Below are 25,599 nucleotides of genomic sequence, written 5' to 3' on the forward strand. Positions count from 1 at the left end.
GTGTGTGTGTATGTGTGTCAGTGGTGGGTTTCAAAATTTTTTGGAACCTCTTCTGTAGGTGTCGCCTGCTTTCCGGGTCCACTGGTGGAACCTCTTCTAATCGGTTTGGTAGATTTGACGAACCGGTTCTACCGAACTGGTGCGAACTGGCAGGAACCCATCTCTGGTTAGGAGGGAAAAGCTGAAAAAGGATTGTCACCTTTTCAACAACTGGCTGAAAACGGGTCATGATCAGAGATGTTGGCCATCATTTGAAGTGATGTAATGGTGCACTATTACAGGAATGTAGATTATGGTTAGCTGTTTTTAAGTTGTAGCTGGAACTATGTGATTTGGGGCAGAGAATGTGATCACTTTTTGTTTTTCCCCGTGAGAACCATTAATAGCAAATGTGGTGGGTTTTTTGTAATGTATCAGGTCATATCCCCATCTCATGTGGATAGTGGCTATGCAGAGTGTGATATTACAGTCTAAGTCAGTATTTCTCAACTTGGGCAACTTTTAAGTAGTGACTTCAACTCCCAGAATCCCTCAGCCCAGGGAATTCTGGGAGTTGAAGTCCACATCTCTTAAATTTGTCAGGATTGGGAAACACTAGCCTAAATTATCTGAAGGGTGGTTGGTTGGAGAAGGTGTCTACATAACAAATTAAGCCTACATAATTGGTTGGAAAGGAAATCTCTGGTAAGTACTACAGTAAAATTGGGAGAGTAAACCAGGGGCACTTGGGTTAAGGTGAAATACATATTCACACACACACACACACACACACACACACACACACACACACACAAAACACACACACACACATGTATCTTCTTCTGTATGTATCTAGATGATAGATAGATGCTCCAGCACAACTCTGGAATGCCTTGAACAATTTCAATCAAACTTGGTATACAGATGATTTACTCTCTGGGAAAAATACTGTGGGGATAAGACACCCCTAATACCTCTTGGGGTATGTGTTCTGTTAAGATACAGCCTGTTGTGCCTTAAAATGGCTTCTACTGTACAGTGCAGTAGAGTTGCCGTGGTAACCGCTTCACAGTACTCCACAAGGGGGCTCCCTCCAGTAAGGGGGAAAATCCAACATTAATAATTACGCTTCTAGGGGCACAGGGAAAACATTTTTAACTAATTTAATTGTCGCCAAAATCAGGACTCAGGGAGAAGTTGCTCTTAGAGGCTTCACAGTACTCCACAAGTTCTGGTAAGGGAGAAAATCCAACACCAGAAATTACGTTTGGTCTGGACATTTCCCCCTATAAATAAATACCCGGGCAACACCGGATTATCGGCTACTGTGTGATTGAAGCTTCACCTCTTTTTTATATGCATTGTGGCCAAAATGCTGCCTTTTTCAACCTCCCCTCCACCAATGGATGTCTCTGATGCAGCATCCAGCCAGTGAGCATAGCCAAAGTAACATCATTTAATGCAGAGAAGTGACTCGTTCTGAAGAAAAGACCGGGAGGTGGTAGCGGTGGAGTCGAAAGAATCCAAACCGAATGGAGGAGGACAGTCCATCTTTGTTCTGGTGTTTTCAGTTTTCGGGAGTTGGCCTCCTTTAGTGCAGTTTTATTATCTAGAACACAATAGTTGTTGCTTTAGCAAATGGCAAAAAAGGTTCATTTTATTCAAGGCCTCTGTTTTTTTTAATTTAATCTGGCATTTGTTTTAAGGCTGAGTAAGGCTGATGTCTTGAAGAACCCAGAAATGCTTCGTATCCAGCTCCAATTCGAAACTGGCTCACGTTTTGAAGAATAGAAAACCGTCTGTTTAATAATCATTGGGTTCTAATTTCAGGGAGGCTTTTCTTTGGCATATGACAGTGATGGTGAACCTTTTCGGCCCCGAGTGCCGAAAAGGGAGCGTTTGTCGGGGCCGCAATCTGGAAGAGGAGCTGCGCAGGGGGCATGCACACACTGGAAATGCACTTCCGGTTTCCGGGATGCGCACCGGCCAGCTGGTCTTCCTGTTTCTGGCCCGCTTGCACACGTGACGATCAGCTGGCGGGTACACATGTACTCCCCGGGAAACCGGAAGACCATCTCTTCCGATTTCCGGGACCTGCCGCACGGGCAAAAGCCAGCTGATCGTCACACGCATGTGTGCCAGAAACCTGGAAGAGGAATGGGCAAGGCCACACATGCCAGGAGACATGGCTCTGCATGCCATTTTGGGCACGTGTGCCATAGGTTCGGCATCACGGACATACGTAGCATGGCTGCTTCTGTTTTTCCTCATCACAATTCTCAATCATTCAGCATTGGAGAAGCTTATGCTGTACTAGTCTTTTGCTTTTTCAGTTGATTGAGTAGCAAATTTTAAGACTTTCATGGCTTGTTCTTCCATTGTGCTTCAGTAAGAACAGAGGAAGATACATGACATTAAAAGAAATATTGTTTTAATAATTTGGAGGACTAAAGCAGATTGCTTAATACACCCCTTTCATGTGCTGCCCACTTAACATGCTTAGTTTGCAGTTTGAGTTCTGCTCTTCTTTCAAGGTTATAAAGATACTAAGAATTTTATGCGACTTGAAAATAGTATGCTTATTTAGTATCCTATGAGTAACACCGAGTGTTGTACCTTATGATTTATTATTATGATCATGATTTATCACTTGTTTATATGTACGCTGAGACAAATTCCTTGTGTATCCAATCACACTTGGCCAATAAAGAGTTCTATTCTAAAAAGTCCCTCCACCAGCTGAAAACACAATGATATATGTTTGATTTACCTCTCCAATATATTATCTGAATTAGCTACCGTCACTTGAGAAAGAATGAAAAGAGGTGAAATAAAAACGGGGAACAAAATCTTCAAAATTTGCAGACCGTGGAATAATTATAGACTGTAATAAACAGTCAGCCTAAAAATTGGAGATGTTTAGCATAACTCCAGTCAGGATATTCAATCCAAGCAAGGAGAAATACAATCTATGAAGCATTTGTCTCCAAGTATAAATAAATCTAAGGGACGCAGTGGCTCAGTGGCTAAGACGCTGAGCTTGTCGATCAGAAAGGTTGGCAGTTCAGCGGTTCAAATCCCTAGTCTGCATAATGGAGTGAACTCCCGTTACTTGTCCCAGCTTCTGCAACCTAGCAGTTCGAAAGCACATAAAAATGCAAGTGGAAAAATAGGGACCACCTTTGGTGGGAAGGTAACAGCGTTCCATGCGCCTTCGGTGTTTAGTCATGCTGGCCACATGACCATGGAAACGTCTTCTGACAGCTCTGGCTCTTCAGCTTTGAAACAGAGATGAGCTGCCCCCTAGAGTCGGGAACGACTAGCACATATGTGCGAGGGGAACCTTTGCCTTTTAGAAATAAATCTAATTTTAAGCTATCTACAATTAACAAATTTTTGGACCTCTCCATTCTTTCAGTGTCTGATTTGCAAGAAGAAGGTAAAAATGCTATCAATGCACCAATGTCCCCTGCTACAACTGATCTTCATCCAGAAGATACATTACTAGGTATGTATGAATGCAACATCATAGACTTATGATGTGAACAAAAGAGTTTTGTTTTCTCTGCATGCTAATTGGAAAGGACCGATGATAGGATCCTATTATCTGTAGCTCAAATTGTGTTAATCAACATGAGATTTCTGAATTAAAATCAACAGTTCATTGATATAAGAACTGGTGTCTTCATATATGCCTTCCCCTTACGCATGCAATCCAAAATTATTTTTTTATTGGTGACCTTACCCAGATTTGGAACAGAAACAATCTAAATTAGGGCTAACCAAGGTTGAAATTATTTTCTACCGCTTTCTTTGGATTTAGATTAAGTACCTTCTATGCCATACCTTGATATGTGTCTAATCCAATATTTAGCCCTGGGTAAAAATTCAGGCTACTGTCTAACGTGAAAATATGGCTAGAAGAGGAGGAGGGTGGTTTTTTTAATTCTCTCTTTGCTTCCTCCCTCTGTTGCCTTTGAAAACTCCTGTTTTGGTGGGTTACAAGAGTCACGTCTTCTTTAAGAAACCCAGCATTATCTATCACATGATCTGAAAGCCCAGTTCACCAACAGTGCCTTGTTCATGCTATGAGCCCCAACATTTGTGCAATGCCTTTTTAATCAATCAGAACAGAGCTGGAATAGAGTCTTCTAGTCTAACCTCCTGCTCAAGCAGGAGACACTATACCACTGATGGCTAATCTTTTTGTTATTGTGTTGCCGACAGCACGTGCACACTCCCATACCCATAATGCAATGCATGCACAACCCCCGTGCAGGCACACACGACCCCCCCATGCATGCAGGCATGACCCCTTCCTGCTCTCCGCCCCCCACACATATGCCTCCCATGCCCTATTTGGGGTCTGAAAGACCTTCTGCACCAACCTGGAAGCCAAAACAGGGCGCAGGGGTGCCGCATGAGGCCTCATAATGCAATGTGAGCGCCCACTTGTGCATGCACATCCCACGCATGCCCCCACCCCACATGTGCAGAAGTGACCCGAAGACCAGCTGGCTGGTGGGAGGTGTGAACGCATGCACAGTGGAGCTGGGCTGAGGCAACGGCTGGGCTGCTCGCAGAGGGCACCCTGTGTGCCACCTGTAACATGCATGCCATAGGTTCACCATCCCAGCCCTATGCCATTTCAGACAGGTGGCTGTCCAGTGTTTTCTTAAAAACCGGCAGTGATGAAGCACCCACAACTTCTGAAGGCAACTTCTGTTCCACTGGTTAATTGTCCTCACTGTTAGGAAGTTTCTCCTTAATTCCAAATTGCTTTTCTTCTGGGTTAGGTTCCATCCATTGTTTCTTTTCCTGCCCTCTGGTACTTTGGAAAACAAATTGACCCCCTCTTCTTTGTAGCAGCCTTTCAGATACTGGAATACTGCTATCATGTCACCCCTTAGTCCTTCTTTTCTCTAGACCAGCCATACCCAATTTAGATTCGTGTTTGCCCGAAAATAAGACTAGGTCTTATATTACTTTTTTGCTCCAAAAGTTGCATTAGGGCTTATTTTCTGGTTAGGACTTATTTTGGGGAAAATACGGTACTGATTGCGTCCATCTGGCTGATTATCTTAACTAGGGCTTATTTTGGGGGGTAGGGCTTATATTACGAGCACCCCAAAATAATGCTAGGGCTTATTTTCTGGTTGGGTGTTATTTTGGGGGAAAGGGGGTAATTGGACGTCCTCTTCCGGTTGATGAAATGACTAGTTTTTGCCATTTATAAATCAGAGGGCAGCTGATGTCTTTTAATAGCAATTTCTGAAACAATATGCTTGTGTTTGTGCCACGCTGGCTTTAACGAGGGGCTTCTTTTTGAAATTGCCAGAGGAAAATGAAGAACGTACCATGATAGATCCCACTTCAAAGGAGGATGCCAAGTTTAAAGAACTTATCAAGGTGAGGAAGACATCTATGCAGAGGTTTTGCCTTCCTTTGATATCATTTACCTTAAGATGAAAGTTCTTTGATGTTGCATTTGCGGTGGCACGGAAAAATGACTGCTAGGCCTCCCTGGAAAATACATTTGTTACAGAGAAGCCTTTGGAATGAGCTCCCTGCAGAGATTCGGACCCTCACCTCTCTCCAGGCCTTACGAAAAGCCGTTAAAACCTGGTTGTGTCGGCAGGCCTGGGGTCGATGAGTTTCCCTTCCCCTTTCGAAGCGTGTGGCTGTTGGTTGTTTTAAATTTCCTGTACTTTTTGTTGTAGTCCTTGTGTTTCCCTTCCCCTCCTTTGGGTTTGTGCGCCGCCCTGAGTCCCGCTGGGAATAGGGCAGCATATAAATAAAATGAATCCTTGAACCTTGAACCTTGAACTACAAAGTAATATATTTTAGACGGTAAATCAATTTCTTGTCCACATTTTTATCCAAGAAGGATCTTAGTAGATTACATTAAATAGAAAAAATGAAACTCCATGAGCGTGCCTCAAAAAAGGGGACAATATGACTTAAAACCCCAGAGGAAAGAAATCCTTGAATCACAAACTTAAGATAAAAATATCTTGATTTGACATATTAGTATTTTCAGAAACACCCCCCCCCTTATTATTTCTCCACCCTTCTCTTAATTTTGGGAAGTGATGAGATGTGACAGAGCTTCACTTTATTTCTCTGTGGAGAGGTTTAGGAAATTGAATTGTGGTAGAAGAAAAAGGGACGCAGTGGCTCAGCGGCTAAGATGCTGAGCTTGTCAATCAGAAAGGTCAGCAGTTCGGCGGTTCAAATCCCTAGTGTCGCATAACGGAGTGAGCTCCCATTACTTGACCCAGCTTTGCCAACCTAGCAGTTCGAAAGCATGTAAAATATGCAAGTAGAAAAATAGGGACCACCTTTGGTGGGAAGGTAACAGTGTTCCATGCACCTTTGGCGTTTAGTCATGCCAGTCACATGACCATGGAGACGTTTTCGGACAGTGCTGGCTCTTCTGCTTGGAAATGGAGATGAGCACTGCCCCCTAGAGTCGGGAACGACTAGCACATATGTGTGAGGAGAACCTTTACCTTACTATTATTTTTACCTTTCCTTACCTACCACATTATCTTTATTGTGTTCATTGTGCCAAAGTTGGAAATGTGAGCATTTTCCTCTCGGTTGATTTACAGAGCAAATTGTAGGTTTGTGTATTGTAAAGGAAATCTGTCTTGGTTGGAAGGCAGCCCAGCAAGAAAATAATATGCATACAGAATGCTGACTGAGGAAATAATAAAAGAAATAATAATCTATCAAGTAGATAGGTGGATGAAAAATGCCTTTAAAATGATAGCCATCTTCCACGTTTTGACAACAAAGCTTTTTGCTAGGCAGTCCAGGAAAATGGATTGAAGGTTTAACAACTGCGGTGCTCCACAGGAGGTGATTGTATACCATGTGTAGAACATTTTTAGCCATTTTCTACTGTTGTAACTTTGCATAAATTTTATAGATTTTTCCCGTTGTTACCATTCTTAAGGTACAGAAAACTTTTTTAATTTTTTATTATTTGCAAAAATAAAAATGAAGGATTTATATCAATATTGGTCACACGTAGGCTGTTTAGTTAGTACTATACATTTATTCATTTCAGCATTATGTAATTTATCAGTTTAGATTAGTTAGTCTGACTTTATACGACAATTAAAAAGAAAAAGGTTACAGATACGAAATAATATAAACACATCAAATTTCTAAAAAGATTTGTGGTTATTAAAAGCAGTACAGGTAATCCTCGGCTTAACAACCACGACTGAGTCCCAAATTTCGGTTGTTAAGTGAGACATTTGTTAAGTGAGCTTTGCCCCATTTTACGACCTTTCTTGCCACAGTTGTTAAGTGAATCAGTGCAGCTGATATGTTAGTAACACGGTTGTTAAGTGAATTGGGCTCCCCGTTGAGTTTGCTTATCAGAAGGTTGCAAAGGGAGAGCACAGGACCTTGGGATGCAGCAATGGTCATAAGTACGAGTCAATTGCCAAGCATCTGAATTTTGATCACGTGTTCATGGGGATACCATAAAGGCCATTGGTGTGAAAAATGGTCGTAAGTCACTTTTTTCAGTTCTGTTGTAACTTTGAATGGTCATAAAATGAACTGTTGGAAGTTGAGGACTATCTGTATTTAGTTGCTTTTCTCACAGTATTCTTTAGAGTCTAGACAACTTGAATAATTTTTTGTCCTCTTTCACCATCATCCAGGTGTTGATCGACTGGATAAACGATGTCCTGGTTGAAGAAAGGATAATCGTCAAACAGCTTGAAGAAGATGTTTATGATGGGCAGGTGCTACAGAAATTGCTAGGTGAGGTGTTATGTGTGAAAAAGGTGGGTGGTCTGGATTAGGGAAACAGACTTAAATTTTGACTTAATTACATTATATTGCCAAAGGTATTCGCCTACCCATCCAAATAATCAGAATCAGGTGTTCCAATCACTTCTATGGCCACAGGTGTATAAAATCAAGTACCTAGGCATGCAGACTGTTTTTACAAACATTGGTGAAAGGATGGGTCGCTCTCAGGAGCTCAGTGAATTCCAGCGTGGAACTGTGATAGGATGCTACCTGTGCAACAAATCCAGTCGTGGAATTTCCTTGCCCCTAAATATTCCACAGTCCACTGTCAGCTGTATTATAAGAACGTGGAAGTGTTTGGGAATGACAGCAACTCAGCCACGAAGTGGTAGGCCACGTAAACTCGTCCAACATCAGTGTGTGACCTCACAAATGCGCTTCTGGAAGAATGGTCAAAAATTCCCATAAACACACTCCTGAACCTTGTGGACAGCCTTCCCAGAAGAGTTGAAGCTGTTATAGCTGCAAAGGGTGGACCAACGTCATATTGAACTGTTGTGGCTCGGCAGGAGCCGTTGGAGCTGCCACCAGACTCTGACAGCAAGGGGTCTTATGAGTCGGCCCTGGATGATACGGAGGACCCTGGACAGGGTTCCGACTCCAAGCAGGGCGCAGAGAGACTAGTTGGTCACCAGGTGGCGCCTGAGCCTTGGATCAGTGGGGAGGAGACAAGAGAGAATGATTCAGAAACCACCTGTGAGTTGTTCCGGGATGCACGCCGTTGAAGGGCTACTCGGCGTCAAGAACAACTATGTAATTACAGGAGGTAATTACGCTCAACTTTGCTCATTCAGATCCTCTCCTGATTATAAAAGAGACTGCTTGTGCCACATCCTTCTTGTAGAAGTCAACGTTAAGGAACTTGGCAGGCTGGATTGCTGCCAGAGTTTGTTTGCATTGCTGCCAAGGTTTGTAGGACTTGCTGCCAGAGTGCTTATCTCTTTGTTTATTTTGGGCTTGCAGCCAACGAGAGTCTGGACTGATTAAAAAACATTCTCATTTACGTTTGTCTTGGCTTTCGTTCCTGGACGGAGGGGGGCGGGGGTCAGAACATTGAACCCTATGGTTTAGGAATGGGAAGTCGCTTACAGTAAGTTCATATGCGAGTAAAGGCAGGTGAGCGAATACTTTTGGCAATATAGTGTATGTTCCTCTATGAAATGGCCTTTGGCAGTCGTAAAACTGTTGATGACATGTGATGCTATATGGCTCAGAACAGGAAGCCAACAAGTTTAATACATCTTCATAAGAGATGGCATTCAGCAGGTTCTGACCAGTTCTGGAGAAGCAGTAGCGGAAATTTTGAGTAGTTCAGAGAACCGGCAAAAACCACCTCTGACTGGCCCCGCCCCCATCTATTCACTGCTTCCTGAGTCCCAGCTGATTGGCAGGAAATTGGGGATTTTGCAGTAGCCTTCCCCTGGAGTGGGGAGGGAATGGAGATTTTATAATATCTTCCCCTTGCCACGCCCACCAAGCCACACCACGCCCACCAAGCCACGCCCACAGAACCGGTAGTAAAAAATTGAATCCTACCACTGAATCTCTTCTTAAAAACCTTCAGTGTTGGAGCATTTGAACGTGAGGATTGTCTGTAAAGTTGCTTTTTCATCACTGTCGTAACTGAGGTCTGCGGGGAGGGCCAAAGTTGTTGCAAAGACCCTGCCTTGTAAAATTTTGCTTCTGCTTATCTGTGTTTCCAATCTAGAAAAACTTGCCGGTCGTAAACTAAATGTGGCTGAAGTGACGCAGTCTGAAATCGGACAGAAACAGAAACTGCAGACTGTGTTGGAAGCTGTCTATGATTTACTTCGGCCTCATGGCTGGACGATCAAATGGAGTGTGGACCGTAAGCATCAGGCTTTGAAAAGAATACTAAGAATGCTACTCTGCTTTAGTAATTGATTGTTTCCCACTCTCCGGTAGTAAAAAATACCCCAAAGAGCAAGAATGGAAACACCGAAGCTCCATTGCTGGCAATATCTCAGTGTTTCAAGATTTAAATATGGGGATCCATCTCTTAAGGGAAAGTATATGAAAAGTATGTTGTACAATTAATTTGAATTAGATAAGGTTGTTTTATTTGCATACTTTAACCTGGCTTCCTGCTGCCCATCACTGGTAATAAAATAATAATAGGGATTTCCAGGGGTGGGCTTCAAAATTTTTAGCAAGGGGTTCTCTGCCTGGTTGCTGAGTGGGCATAGCCATGGTGGCCGTGGCCTAGTTCGCCTCCTGCACCATGGCTAGGGGGGCGTTTTTGCCCTCCCTGAGTTCCGGAGGCTTTCCTCGGGCCTCTGGAGGGCAAAAACTGCATCCCCAGGCTCCAAAGGCCTTCTGGCGCATGCGGAGGCTCGGGGAGGGTGGAAAACAGGTCTATCAGAATTTTTGGAAGGCCGGAAACAGGCCCATTTCTGGCCTTTCCGAACTTCTGGTAGGGCCATTTTTCACCTTCCCCGAGCCTCCATGTGCGCCCTGCAATTACCTGCATTCAATGCGGGCCGTTTGGGGGTACCTGGGAGGGGCGGGGTAGGGTGGGCGTGGCCAGCCAGGAGTGGAATTTGGGGGTTCTCTGAATTGCACAGAATCTTAGCTAGATGTGCTCCTGAACCTTGCAAATCCCCGGCAGCTTACCCCTAGGAGTTCTACGGGATAGTAGAAGTTCTTCTTTTTAACCACTCAGATTAAAATGGGACAGTCATCATTTTGATTCCATATGTCATCTGTGCCTTACAGCATAACTTAGCCTGAAAAGCTACAAATGTTCTTTTAAAAATAAATAAATTAGCTGATAACCCAGCGTTGCCTGGGTATGTATTTATCCCAATCCTGTATTATTCAGGAAAAGGAATGAGTTATAAGTGGCAGCGTAAGTGCAGAATGAGCTATCCTCCCTCCTTCCATTAACATCACCGCAATTCCTGAAGAGGTGATGGCAAGAGCAACTTCTCCCTGAGCCCTGACAATTAAATCAGTTAAAAATGTTTTCCCTCTGCCCCCAGAAGCGTCAGGGAAAATGATACCTCCGTGTTGAAAATGTCCGGACCAAATGTAATTTCTAATGTTGGATTTCCCCTTTTCGTAGAAAGAGCCCCCTTGTGGAGTACTGTGAAGCCGTTACCAAGGCAACTCCACTGCGCTGTACAATAGAAATCATTTTACAGCAGTACAGTAGAAGTCATTTTAAGGCACAACAGGCTGTATCTTAACAGAACACATACCCAGAGGGGTGTTAGGGGTGCACACACGCGCACACACACACACACACACACACACACACACATGCACACAGCTATCTATCTATCTATCTATCTATCTATCTATCTATCTATCTATCTATCTATCTATCTATCTATCTATCTATATCCCATTAAATATGCTTTTTCTTGGGATCATGTCAGCTACAAAGGGTTTCTGTTCAAACTTAAGGAATATTTTAATTGGTTCCTAACAGGTGTCACAAGCAGAGGTTTCTTGGGAGGAAAAAATAGCGAAATCTGCCAAGAGGCAGTACAGTGTCATGAAAGAAGCCACACCCCTTTTGCCTGCAGGTGTGAAAGGGGTGGGACTTTGTGCCATTCCACCCTCCATCTTTCAGAGTTTGACATAAACCCCGATACACCTAAACTTCTACATGCTGCAAATCACATTCACCTGTGATTGCATTTTGAGCTCTCAGCAATTCAATCACATTTATGGCCATTTGCAGTTGTGTAGCCATGATTGATGAACTGTTTGGCAAAAAAGAGAGACTTACTTCCAGTTTCCAGGAAAAGCGCCACATGACAAATAACAGCTTAAAAGATTCTGGCATTAGCTTTATGATTTAATGATCACTGCAGGAAAGGTCATAAAATTGGCTCGGCCATGTGATGACCTGCTTTAAGGCTGTCACAACTTAACAACCCTAATTCCCAGGCTCAATTATGATCATGTCCAAGACTACTAAAGTTTTTTAGACCTGTTTACTGGCCTAAATGGGCTCCCATTTAGGCCAGTAAACATTCACTTCTGTCTGCTTTCTTTATGAATGTTTCCCATGCCGTTCTGGGTTTTACTGCATCAGAATGAGAATGAGGAATGGATCTTAGTGTTTTGGTTTTTAAAAACTCGCCCAGGTTTTTTTAAAAGAGGCAGTGGAGATGAAAAAAAAAAACCTGGGGAAATGCAAATGTTTAGAGCGTTCCCATCACATGTGACTTGGTTTTCCTAATCTGCAGAGCTCTCCTTCTGCCCACAGTAGCAAAAATAAATATTAGCATGCCTCTGACCTGATACAGCCTGGCTTCATGCCATTGGTAGCTACTGGAAACTTCTGACTTTTTGTATCTCAGAATAGTACCTGCAGTGGCGAAAGAATGGGAAGAGGGATTGCTGACTTGTCCTGCAGCAAGTTCTCTTAAAAAAAGACAAAAGGGACACCGATCTCAGACCTTCTGGTTCTGGGAGTTCCTGGGATATTTAAATGGGAAAGCTGAAGAAGCTTCTTGGATGAGAAGTGAAATGTCTTCAAAGAAAAAAAAACACAGAAAGTCGAGTTGCCTCTTGGGGAAAAAAAAAACACCTTTGGATTAATGGGAAAGATTCACAACATCCATGAACTTTAGCAGAGCCGAGGTGGCGCAGTGGTTAAATGCAGCACTGCAGGTTACTTCAGTTGACTGCAGTTCTGCAGTTCGGCTGTTCAAATCTCACCGGCTCAGGGTTGACTCAGCCTTCCATCCTTCCGAGGTGGGTAAAATGAGGACCCGGATTGTTGGGGGCAATATGCTGACTCTGTAAACTGCTTAGAAAGGACTGAAAGTCCTATGAAGCGGTATACAAGTCTAACTTCTATTGCTATTGCTATAACTTTAATGGAAGCATTCTGACTTGTGCGGTTTGGCTGAGTCTTGGCAATGTGTCCTTCGCTGTCAATTCTACCCCAAAGCAGTTGGCGTTTGGAATAGGCAACTGGAACCCACTTCTTGCCAGCCCAATGCTAGGCATTTACCTGGAGGCCAGTGCCACAGAGGTCAGTAGGTAGACTTTCCAACTTTATGATCTAAATTTCATGCTGTTTGGAAAACCCTTATTGACTTTTTGCACAATACAGGGGAAAAAAAAGTAATATGTATGGTTGTTTTTTTTTATGTTTAGGGAAAAAACTGTAGAAAAAAATGTAGTAACATAACCATAAGGCAAGAGGTTAATTTACACTTATAACATGTACAAGGAAATTGGAATTCATTTCTTTACTATTTTTTTCTGCCATTTTAGCTTGTTCTTTCCTTATTTGTTTTTCTTTTCTTTTTTCTTTATTCTTAGATCTTGTTAGGTTTTATTCTTTTTTAGAGAGAGAGAGAGAGAGAGAGAGAGGGAGGGACGGGGGGAGAGAGAGATGGATGGATGCATGGATGGATGCATGGAGTGATGCGGTGGCTTAGAAGCAGAACTCTTGCCTCACAATCAGGAGTCTGTGAGTTCGATCCTAGGTAGAGGTAGATATGTCTCTCTGGGCACAATGAGAATATATCTGCTGAACAAAACTCCACATTGGCGACAGGAAGGGCATCCGGCCAGTAAACACTCTGCTAGCTTTATTCAGTTGTCCAGACTTCACCCTGCAAGAGATTATGGGGTCTTCAACAAAGATGATGAGGATGGATGGATAGATAGATAGATAGATAATGATAGACAGACGGATATAGATAATCAAACTTTTCCTGGAGTGGAATTAAGTAGGTTCCCTCCCACCTAAATACAGTCCAGCCTGTTCAAATCTTCTCATGATGACTTCTTGTTTCCTTCTTCAGTGATCCATGGCAAGAACTTGGTGTCCATCCTCCACCTGCTTGTGGCTTTGGCCATGCATTTCCGGGCTACTATTCGGCTCCCTGAACATGTTTCTGTGCAAGTGGTTGTTGTAAAGGTAGGTACCCAAGAAAGATTTGAAGCTTTTCATGCATGTGTAATTAAACTGCGTGGTACTATACGAAAAGAAAGTAATAAACCGTCACTTCCAATAGAAGTGGGGGTGGGGGTAACATATGCATGTGTGGGGGCAGATTTCCCCCCTCCCCCCGGAGCCCATTTTTGATTCCAGAAGGCTTCAGGGAGGTCTGCTAGGCCTCTTTCTGCTTTGAAAGTTTGTTTCTTATTTAAAGTTTGTCCAGATGTGGGTGAGATGTTTAACACCCCTGTAAATTATTTTGGTTTGTGATAAAGGAGAACCAGAGGTGGTTCAAATCGGTTTGGCCAAATAGGTAGTAACTCGACTGCCCAGGCACCCGAACCGGTTCTATTGTTGGTGGCGCCATCTTGTTTTTTTGTTTCTGCGCATGCGCAGAACAATCTCCACTGCCGAAATGTCATTTTCGGCCAGCTTTCTAACATTCTGCGCATGCACAGACCTTTTTAGGTGTAAGTGCGCCGTTTTTTGCCTGCGCAGAACCGGCAATAATGCCCGTAGCAAGACACCCCTGAGGAGAAATGTCTCTTCTGTAATTCTGTTCCTCTAGTTAGCAAAAAGAACACAATCGCTTTCTTGTAAGGTGTCATTCCTGTGCACTTTTTCAGTTTACTTCTTTAAGCATTTCACTAGTCCTGACTTTGATTTTCTTCCAGAAGCGAGAAGGGTTACTCCAGACGGCCCATGTGACCGAGGAGATCACTACTACAACTGAGTAAGCGCTGTGTTTTTACTGCTGTGTGCACAAAGTTGAGCTTTCCATGTTACTTCATTTTGATTGATTGGCACATAGAATTATTCTCTGGAATCAGATAAGAAACTCCCAAAAGTGCTTTTTCAGGTGGTAACTGGACTTTCTTATTATTTTTTTGAAGACGTTTCGCTTCTCACCCAGGAATCTTCTTCAGCTCTGACAGGATAGTGGGGAATGGAAGGATTTATATTCCTTGCAGACAGCTTGGCCATCTGCATCCTTTTAGAGAGTCATTGAAGCACTTGGAGGTTTATCTCAGGGGTGGATTCCTGCCGACATTACTACCAGTTTGGTGTGCAAATTTTTTTGCGTGCACGCGTCGGCTTCGCTTGCACGCACACCAGACGCGTACTCCGTGGGCGTGCTCATTAGCACCCTGAAAGGTCTGCACTTGCGCACATTAGAAGAGGAAACAAAATTACATGTTTCCAATGAAGATTGTTCTGAGCATGTGCAGAACAGAAAAGCAAGATGGCGGCACTGAGCATAGAACGGGTTCGGGAACGCATCCAGCCAAGTTACTACCTACTCAGCCGAACCGGTAGGAACCTACTTGTGCTTTATCTGTGTCCTCAGAGTCACCTGAGTGGTGTACAATTTTTCTTTGGAAATCCATTCCTACTCCCACACTATTCATCACTCAGGTGACCCTGAGGAGTTCCAGAAAGAGCTGTGGGGAGAGAGGTTCGGAAGAGGGGGAGGGAGGAAGCTAAAATTTGTTCTAGAATTTTCTGGAACAAATCAGAGAAACACGCCCTCAGCAATGTGGATAGCAATTCTTCCGTGGCCTGAAAAGCTCTCATCAGGCTAGAAACATCAAATGATGAAAAACATCCCTTTTGCATGATTCCTTAAGAACTATGAACATTTAGGAAGCCATTAATATATTTTTTTTGAAACTTCTTGTTTCCAGAATGATGATGGGAAGGTTTGGTAAGTAAATGATTTTAACTTGGAAAATAAAAGTATCTTTTGAGAGCAAGATGCCAAAGAACTGAAATTGTGGCTTAAAGTCTTCAAGTTTATTATGATTAACGATATGAGATATTTATCATTATAAAGTGTGAAGCATGCTGTGTCTTAAGTTTTGCTCGGTCCAGTCCAGTTTTTCAAACTGGGGACAAAGACTTTTCTGTTGCATCCTTCCATGTCCTCTAATTTCTGGGCTTCTTAATTAGCATGCTGGCTGGGGAATTCTGTGAGCTGAACTCCACATATCTTAAAGTTGCCAAGGTTGAGAATCATTGGATTAAAACTTTGTTCTCCTGCTGGTCTAATACTGACAAACCTAGGATGCTGTATTGACCCAATTGGAAGATAAGGGTTCCTGGAGAGTGTGGGTGTGTATATATCTGTGTAGTTGTGTGCTTTTATGTATGAAAATGGTTTGTGTATGCAAGAGAATGACTACTAATTGCAGTCGTAAAATGAGTTAATTTGATAAATGGGATGTTACATTTTACAGGCAATTTAATTTAACTAGTAGTTGTTAATTCAAGTAGATACTTATTTTCCTGAAGTCTGCTGTTTTGTGGGCTTGTGGCTTATGACACACATTTAAGTGCTCATATCTTTATACACAGTGGTGGGATTCAAATAATTTAACAACCAGTTCTCTTCCCTAATGACCAGCTGGGTAGGTGGGACTCGGTGGTCATGTGACTGGGTGGGCATGGCCAACTCAACGTCACTCACATCGATGGGCTGTTACAATGTAATCAGGGTTAACCGGAGAGGCAGTTTCTGTAAACAGAGTAATAAAGATTAGACTAGAAACAACACCAGAATGTTTCCTTCCTGCCTTCCTTACAGGATTAGTCCTTTAAAGTGGGAAAAAACCAAAATGAGGTTTTTTTCCAACAACCGGTTCTCCGAACTGCTTAGAAAATTAACAACTGCTTCGAATCGGTGCGAACCGGCTGAATCCCACCCCTGTCTGTACAGATAATACACATAGAGAAGTACAGTCTTACAGATGGATGTACACGTTTATAAGGAAGAAAAATTCATGGGATTTGGTTGGGAAGCAAGGTAGCATGTAAGATGTTTGTCTTGTATTTAGGTTTATTTATTATGTTAGAAAACAATGTCATCTTAAATTTAAAACCCTCTTCCTTTTAGATAAATGTACTATGTCTAGTCATGTTTTCATTTTATGCTGTGCTGCGTATAAAAGTCACTATGTATAATTCTTCCCATTGAATTCTCACTTTTTAAACAAAGCTTTCTTTTTCATTTTTAAACCAGAGCGAGATGCCTTTGATACACTCTTTGACCATGCCCCAGATAAACTAAGTGTGGTGAAAAAGGTAAAAATTGTGTTTAATGAGCCTCCATTACTTTGTTTGCTGTAGGATGTTTGATTCCACAGCATCAGCTCACCTAGAGCAGAGGCGGCGCAGTGGCTAGAGTGCAGTAATGCAGGCTACTTCAGCTGACTGCCAGCTGCAGTTCAGCAGTTCAAATCTCATCAGGCTCAAGGCTGACTCAGCCTTCCATCCTTCCATCCTTCCGTGGTTGGTAAAATGAGGACCCAGATTGTTGAGGGCAATGTTCTGATTCTGTGAACCACTTAGAGAGGGCTGTAAAAGCACTGTGAAGCGGTATATAAGTCTAAGTGCTATTATTATTGCTATTCCCTTGGTGCACTGAAAAAGCATCATAGCGGCCAATTTATGCAACTGAATGAAGAACAGGATAGCTGGACTACTGGGATGCAGTACAGGTAGTCCTTGACTTACAACAGTTTGTTTAGGGACCATTCAAAGTTACAGCGGCCCTGAAAAGTGTGAATGTTAGGTAAGCTCCCCGTTGGGAGAGCGACTACGTTCAGAGAAGCGTTGTGAGAGTTGTGTTGGAGAACACACAAACCAGCATACAGAGACACTGCAGTTTAAATAGGCTTTTACTTTCGTGGAAATAGAGGTATCAGAGTCCATCAAACAGTCCAAGTCATACACGGATAAGACAGTCAGTCATGAACGTCTTTCAGTTAAGGGATAATCCAAATAACATAGTCCAGTATCATATAATCAGTTCAGTACTCAAAGTTTGCTAACAGTTGCAAAACTTACAATAGCTCACGGCACTTTCTAACAGCCAGCTTTCAAAACACTCAGATCAGATCAGCCCAGCATCTAACTAACAGAGAGCTAACAGTCATTCTGGCTCTTGATTATGGCTGATTGAGGAAACCAGCAACCAATCATATTTTACAGTATGATTTAAAGAAATAGGTATAGCATTGTTACATGCTTTATATATTGCCAACCCAACCGTTAGATTATATTCCTAACAGTGACTTATGACTGTTTTTCACAATTACAACCTTTGACGCATTTTGATCATGAGATCAAAATTCAGATACTTGGCAACTGGCTCAAACTTGTGACCGTTGCTGTGTCCCAAGGTCATGTGGTCATGCAAACTTCTGATAAGCAAAGTCAACGGGGAGCCCAATTCACTTAACAACCAGGTTACTAACTTATCAACTGCAGTGATCCACTTAACAACTGTGGGCAAGAAAGGTTGTAAAATGAGGCAAAGCTCGCTTCACAAGTGTCTCACTTTAACAACATAAATTTTGGGCTCAATTGTGGTTGTAAGTCGAGGACTACTTGTGGATGACCACCAAGAACTCAGAATCCCGTCCCTTTAGGTTGCCATTTTAAATAGAGTAGCATTATCCAGGGTTGAGCTCAGCTTTAGGACAATCTTGTGCTCAGTGCTGTACCTGTTCATGGGAATAAGCATGTGGAATATTATTAGACTTCTTGGGAAGTTGTGTGAAACTTGTTTCTGTTCCCCTAAATTCCAAATATTATAAATTTTGTACAACCCTACAGGGGTTAACCAATGGGGGAGGGACAGAGTGATGCAAACAGCATTATGGGGTCGTGATGTGAGCCCCCCTCTTTTTCTATATGCATCATTCTGTTGCAGATATTTTTCTGCTCCTTCTAATAGAACCAAGATGATGGAAGGCTTGAATGTTATTTTGAATTCTACCCATGTTTCCCCAAAAATAAGATCCGGTCTTGTATTAATTTTTGCTCCAAAAGATGCATTGGGGCTTATTTTCTGCTTAGGTCTTATTTTGGGGAAAATACGCTACTAAGATGCGTGGCTGACAATCTTAACTGGGGCTTATTTTTAAGTTAGGGCTTATATTATGAGCATCCTGGGGGAAAATCACGCTTGGGCTTATTTTCCAGTTGGGTCTTATTTTCCGGGAAACGCGGTAAAGAGTTAAGACTCCGTTATTTTTTTTTAATTGACTATTGGTTGGATATTTATTTCTCTAATCACTGTATTTTCCCCTGCTTTTCAGTCCTTGATCACTTTTGTAAACAAACACTTAAACAAGCTGAATTTGGAAGTGTCGGAATTAGAAAGCCAGGTAAGGTATCTGGGAACAACATTGGATATTTATATTCCAGCTATTTGGAACCAGTAATAAAAACAGCTACTGATGGCCCATTTGAAACTATTTTGGTAACCAGCTTATTTGGTTGCTTATGTCCCCAAATATGGATGGGAGATTTTCAGGAGAGGTTTTACCATGGTCAGCGTTCCAAATATCACCCAAAATTAAATCAGAGTTCAAGGCAGATCTTTCCCCAAAGTTCCAATTTATTAAGAGAGACACGTTGGTACATCTGTGGAAACCCAAATCTGAAAACCTCTTGGGGTTTCCACCCAGTTGAAAGTTCATGATCTTGCCCCCACACCCATAAGTCCATCACATGGTCCAATCTTCCATTGCCACGCTGGCATCTCCACCCATCCACTTCCGGTCAAGTGCAGAGGTGCGGAGACAAAGGATGACCTTGGGCTTCTAGAAAGAATTTTGTTATGGCTACATCGCATCTCACTCCTTACAATCCCCCCTCCCAATTACCCCATTAATGAAACAGCATAGTAAAATAAGAGAGAGTGTGACAGGCCAAAGATCCAGCAAGGAATATGGCTGCAGGCCTGACAACCATTTGGGAACTGAACATTTTTTTTTGGCTTTTGGTCTTTCTGCAAAAAAAAAAATATTGGAAAGGTAAAGAGACTATTGAACAGACTATAGTCGTGGTGGCAAACCGATGGCACGCATGCCACAGGTGGCAGGCAGAGCCCTCTCTGTGGGCACGCCAGCTGTCACCCCAGCCCAGCTGTACCACGCATACATGCATGCCTCCCACCAGCCAGCTGGTCTTTGGGTCTCTGCCGCACATGTGAAGGGTGCATGCGTGCCCCCCTCCCATTTTGGGGTCACACACACGCTTTAGGCACTTAGCACCAAAAGGTTAACTGTTGTGGCCCAGCAGGAGCCATTGGAGCTGCAAACGGACTCCGATAGCGAGGGGCCCTATGAGTCATCTCTGGACGATGTGGAGGACCCTGGACAGGGTTCCAACTCCGAGCAGGGACCAGAGAGGCTGGTTGGCCACCAAGAGGCGCCTGAGGCATGGAGCAGCGGTGAAAGCCAAAGGGAGTGTGCCCATGACATCAGGCCCTGGAGCAATGGGAAGGAGCTAAAGGAGTTGGTCCCGGACGCCAGGCAAAGGAGGGCAGATAAGCACCGGCAGGAACTACAGAGATATAGAATTGGGACCAGGTGGTTGTAATTAGGCTCCTCCCAAGAGAGTATATAAGGAGAGATTTTGGGAGGAGGCTGTTTGCAGGATTCAACTGATATACCAACACTGTAGAAGCTCTCGGGTGTATTTCGTATCTTGGAAGTGTGGATTGCTGCCCAGGTCTTGTCAGTGTGTTAATTTACTGTGAATAAATTGTCTAGCAGTAATCTTGTCTTGGAGTGCCTCGGCGTACCGAGGGGGTGTCAGAACAGTTAACCATCACTGGAGTAATAGGACGCAGTTAGGGGTGTTTTTTGCAGTAGTGTGGAAGTGGCTTGCCAAGGCCTTTTTCCAGAATTCTCTTCTACATCCCAATAGCTCTTTGCTGAAGGATTTCCTGGTGATCTCCCATCCAAATTTTAACCAGGCACAATTGTTTCTGAGCTACCACCTGTTCAGCTGAAAGGAGACTTATATGACACAGCATTTCTATCCCCAACAAAACAAGACAAACACAGCAGGCATTTGTGCTGATGTTTCACTGCGCATTGTTTCTAACGTTCAGTGGAATGAAGAATGTTTTTGAAGATGAACTGTGTCTCTATGGCGTACGGCAATCCGTTATGAGCCAGTAGTGTCCTGCAGCTACCAGAAAGGCTAATGCAGGTTGCTTCAACAGAGAGATAGTTTCAAGATCATGCAAAGTGATAGCACCACTTTATACCACACTAGTGAGACCACATTTTGAAATACTGCATATGGTTCTGGTCATCACGATATTAAAAAAAAAAATTGGAGGGTTTGCATCTCATACCTGGATGCCAGTTGAAATCTGAATGGGAATTGATTGATTCCTGTCTCACCTGGGAACACTTTGGGGATTCTTCTAGACATCGTCTAAGGTTTCCCTCCTGTTGGTTGTTTTTAAATGCCCTGTATTTTGTAGTTTTTCTTTTTTTGTGTCTTTCCCTTCCCCTCCTTGGGTTTGTGCGCCGCCCTGAGTCCCGCAGGGAATAGGGCGGTATAAATAAAATGAAACTCAAACTCAAACTCCTGAGCTGCAAATTAATAACTGAAGCTGTTGAATATTCTGCTCAGACTTAGCCTGCCCAAAATGTCCCCGATAGGAGCGGTGGCCATGTTGGCTGGAAAAATCTTCAGCCCAGTGAGCTTCTGCTGCCGTCTTGATTCTCATCTTCATATCTGGCCCTTCTTCTCAGTTTGCAGATGGCGTCTACTTGGTGCTACTGATGGGCCTCCTTGAAGATTATTTTGTTCCTCTCCACCACTTCTTCTTAACACCTGAAAGTTTGGATCAGAAGGTGAGCAGTAATCACATTGAGCATTTTATTTGTTTATGAAACTGTATATGGCTGCTCAGCTCAGCTCCCAGTGACTTCAGGCAGCTTACAAAAACCCAATATTTTAAAAAAGCAATAATCTTCTATCCTCCTGATGACGCCTGTCAATGAAGCCATTTGATGGGCTCACATCAGGGGAGAAATGCTCTGAAGCCTGTTACCAGTTTGCTTTGCATGCATGGAGCCTTTTCTTAGTCTGCAAAGGTAAGTAGAACAGCGAGGGGGTGGGGGGGAAACAGCTGTGCCGTGTGATTTAGATTCGCTAGAAAGCAGGATTTCCTGATTGTCGCACAGCTGATCATCGGAACTTTTTAAAAACTTTGTTTTAGTATTTTTTTACTACCAGTTTACCCAAACCAATAGTAAAAAAAAAATGCTTAAAAAAGTAAAAAAAATTCTGCCGATCAGCTGTGTTGCGCAATTTCTTGTGAATATAAATCGCACAACACAGCTGATTGTTGCATAGCTGACTACTGGTTCGGGCGAACCAGTAGCATTTTTTTACTACCGGTTCAGGTGAACTGGCCCGAACCGGTAGCATTTCACCCCTGGCTCATATCCTTCAGGGGTCCCCAGGCCTATTGGCAAAACCAGGTATTCAGGGCCTTGCAAAAGTGTCAAAGTCAAATACAGTCTTTGGTTTAATGCATTTGTGTCAGAGATTGGGAAACTGCATTTCTGCACCCAAGGCACTGGGAGATCTTTATTACTGCAGTAGGAACAATATCGTCCTGCATTCAGAATTCTCCAGAAAAGGTGAAATTAGACCTTTGGTGTTGCAATTGCTCAGCCCAGATAATTCTGGGAGTTGAAGTCGACACATCCCAGCATTCCCACAGTTGAAGAACACCGGCATAAGTGAAGAACACAAGGTGTAGCCTCTCTTTGCATGGGGTGCATTCGGCTCATGAAAGCTGTTTGCCTTTTCATAAAATTGGTTACTCAGAAAAGGGGTGAGCAGCCGTTACAAGAATCTAATCACGCTTTTATCTTGTCCGATTTCTTCTTCAGGTGCACAATGTCTCCCTTTCTTTTGAGCTGATGCAAGACGCGGGGCTCAAGAAACCCAAAGCGCGACCGGAAGGTACTCCCTGAAGACCTGGAACGGATGTTCTCGGGAAATAAACTTAGCACCCTCCGTGTCTGGCCAGAAGAGATGAGCAATTGCTTCTTGCAAATGAGAGCGCTATTAAACTAATCCTGCCTGCCCAAAATGCCACTAGGAATTTTAAACCCTAAGCATTACATGTAAAGTAAAGCTATGCTATAGGACAGTTCTCAGACTCCACTAACCATAAAACTTCACCACCAATGAAGCTATTAAATAAAACCCTAAAACAACGATGGCTAATTTTTTTGTTGTCGTGGGCCATAATGCAATGCATGCCCCGCGTGCCCCCAGTATGTACCCCACCCCTGTGCATGTGCACACAACCCCCCAAGTGCACATGCAAACCCCACACATGCGGCTGCCCCCTGCGCATGCATGTGACCCACTGCGCATGCATGCATGACCATCTGTGCATGTCTCCAGGATGTGCCCCACCCTCCCGTGCATGCATGGCAGAGACCCCAAAACAAGCTGGCTGGCGGGAGGCACGCGTGCATGCGCAATGGAGCTGAGCTGGGGCTCTGCGTGCCACCTGTGGCATGTGTGCCATAGGTTCACCATCATGGCCCTAAAACATCAAGGTTGTCCAACCTTAACCTTGAAATTGAAATGTAATAAATTTGTATGCCGCCCAATCCCGTAGGACTCTGGGCGGCTTACAGAGACAAGATAAAAAAGTTAAAAATTAGGAATAAAAAGATACAGTTTTTAAAAATAACACACCATCCATTCTGTCTAGATGGGGCTGGACATTGTTCAACAGCCCCAGACCTGCCGGAACAGCCAGGTTTTAGTGGCTTTTCGGAAGGCTGAGAGAGTGGAAAGTGTCCGGATCTCTACGGGTAGTTCGTTCCACAGGGCCAGAGCAGCTACAGAGAAGGCCCTCCCCCGAGGGGTCGCCAGCCAGCATTGTCCGGCCGACGGCACCTGGAGGAGGCCCAACCTGTGAGATCTTATTGTGTACTTAAAGTGTACTTCACTCCAATAGGAATGTTTAGATCGAAATGTTCCAGCGCCATCTCTACCCCATGATTATTCTTAGATTAGCACTAAAGATCAAAATTTCACTCGAAGGCTGCCCCCAGATTATTTCTTGCCAGAGAACACTAATACTAAATTCACTCTAATGCCAATGAGAATTTTTACCCTAAACAAATATCCCCAATCCTAGGATAATTCTGAAACTATCGCTGAAATCAATGTTGGATCTCAAAATAGACCAAGCTTGAATTCACTTGGATGCCAACAGGGAGTTGAATTCATAAACAAACCAAAACTAGCACTAAAAACTAAGACTTTTTGACTTGCAATTCAAAGCCATGTTTCGCTAAAGAAGAGCCACCACATGTTTGTCAGTGTATAAGAATTTATGAACTGGAATAGCCATAACAAGAAGTCAGCCAATGGCAACTATTTGGTGACTGAGACGCACAGTGGTGGGTTTCAAAAATTGTTCGAACCTACTCTGTGGGTGTGGCCTCCTTTGTGGGAGTGGCTTGCTGCCCATGTGACCGGATGGGAGTGGCTTGCCGCCCATGTAACCGGATATGAAGATGCCGATGACACTTGTCAGAACCACCTTAAATTACCTCACACACAGCACTGGCATGCATAAGAATATGAGGTAAACCTGTTTTTTAAAAGGCATCTTTGGTTTGCGATAAAACAACTTCAACACACGCAACGTTCTGATTGCACCACAAATGCAGTAGTCATCCTTACCTTTCACAGAGGCAGTGAGTTTTATAAATATGAGCATGATAGTGTAGAATAATCATATCCAAGGACCAGTGGTGGGTTTCAAAAAATTTTGGAACCTCTTCTGTAGGTGTGGCCTGCTTTCCGGCTCCACTGGTGGAACCTCTTCTAACCGGTTTGGTAGATTTGACGAACCGGTTCTACCAAATAGGTGCGAACTGGTAGGAACCCACCTCTGGAGACGCAGGATTATTGGTGAGCCATTTGAGATGGCTCGGAGCCTGGGTGTGGCTTAGCTTAATTGTTCTGTGTATATAAGAGTTTGTTTGTCTTTCCTTGAGTGTTCTGGCTTCTTTGTCTTGTCCTTGCTACTACTTCTTTTCTCTACCAAGTTGCAAGAGCTGCATGGGTGTTGTATACATGCATCATGTTTTATATTATTGTATATAGAGAAGTTTCTTCTATAAATGAGTCCTGCTGAATTAATTGCTTGTGTGCTGGCTGGATTGCTACAAACTCTAACAATGTTTTCTTTTTTGTTTATCTCTCAGATGTTGTCAACCTGGATCTCAAATCTACCCTGCGGGTTTTATACAACTTGTTCACGAAGTACAAGAATGCAGAGTGACCTGAACGCAAGGGGTATCCCAGGAAATGGCCTTTGATTTTCCTTCCTTTGTTTTTGTTGCCTTTCCAATCAGTTTCCTAACTTGGTGGCCTTCCGTTGGGTTGGTAGGCAGTTCTCATCACCTGAAGTGAGTGAGACCGGTTCAAGAATGAAAGCTGTTGTTGTCCAATACTCTGGAAGCTAACCAGGTTGGAAATGGCTGGTTTCTGTTTGCTTTTTGTGTTGTAAACCCTCCGTTCTTTCAGCCCACAGCCTGTCTTTGGAAATGAAATTTTGCTCCCTGGAAATATCTACCGTATTTTTCGGAGTATAAGATGCACCTGAGTATAAGACGCATCAAGATTTTGAAGAGGCAATGTAAAAAAAGGTTTTGCACTCTGCAGGCCTCCCCAAAACGGCTCTTTTTTTGCAAGAAAGAGCCTGTTTTTTGTCAAAAAGGGCATGCATAGTCTTTAGGAGGCTTGTTTAGTGCTCCTGGGGGCTGGGGAGGTAAAAATGAGCAAAAAATGGCTTCCTTTTCGCTCAATTATTTTCCTCCCCAGCCCCCAGGAGCACTCTAGAAGCCTCCTAAAGGCTATGCACGGCCATTTTGGTGAAGGGGCAGAGTTTCAGGAGGCAAAAAATGCTGTATCCAATGTATAAGACACACCCAGATTTTCACCCTCTCTTTTGGGGCGGGAAAGGTGCGTCTTATACTCCGAAAAATACGGTA

The 25,599-nt window shown here is 43.3% G+C and overlaps 1 protein-coding gene across 2 annotated transcripts in view; it reads left to right on the top strand.

Moving 5' to 3' along the window:
• LOC116511624 (beta-parvin) overlaps window positions 1-25,249 on the top strand; it is a 61,488-nt gene extending 36,239 nt beyond the window's left edge. For both annotated transcript variants that reach the window (XM_032221771.1, XM_032221772.1), the window contains exons 2-13: window positions 3,398-3,487; window positions 5,318-5,388; window positions 7,662-7,764; window positions 9,524-9,664; window positions 13,611-13,726; window positions 14,422-14,480; window positions 15,433-15,452; window positions 16,767-16,828; window positions 18,850-18,918; window positions 21,310-21,411; window positions 22,462-22,534; window positions 24,811-25,249. In XM_032221771.1, the coding sequence (XP_032077662.1) occupies window positions 3,398-3,487; window positions 5,318-5,388; window positions 7,662-7,764; window positions 9,524-9,664; window positions 13,611-13,726; window positions 14,422-14,480; window positions 15,433-15,452; window positions 16,767-16,828; window positions 18,850-18,918; window positions 21,310-21,411; window positions 22,462-22,534; window positions 24,811-24,887 (983 nt within the window). In that variant the 3' untranslated portion in view covers window positions 24,888-25,249. The remainder of the gene's footprint in view (window positions 1-3,397; window positions 3,488-5,317; window positions 5,389-7,661; window positions 7,765-9,523; window positions 9,665-13,610; window positions 13,727-14,421; window positions 14,481-15,432; window positions 15,453-16,766; window positions 16,829-18,849; window positions 18,919-21,309; window positions 21,412-22,461; window positions 22,535-24,810) is intronic.
• The last annotated feature ends 350 nt before the right edge of the window (window positions 25,250-25,599 follow it).

The sequence above is a fragment of the Thamnophis elegans genome, chromosome 7 (genome assembly GCF_009769535.1).
Source record: "Thamnophis elegans isolate rThaEle1 chromosome 7, rThaEle1.pri, whole genome shotgun sequence".
Taxonomy (NCBI): domain Eukaryota; kingdom Metazoa; phylum Chordata; class Lepidosauria; order Squamata; family Colubridae; genus Thamnophis; species Thamnophis elegans.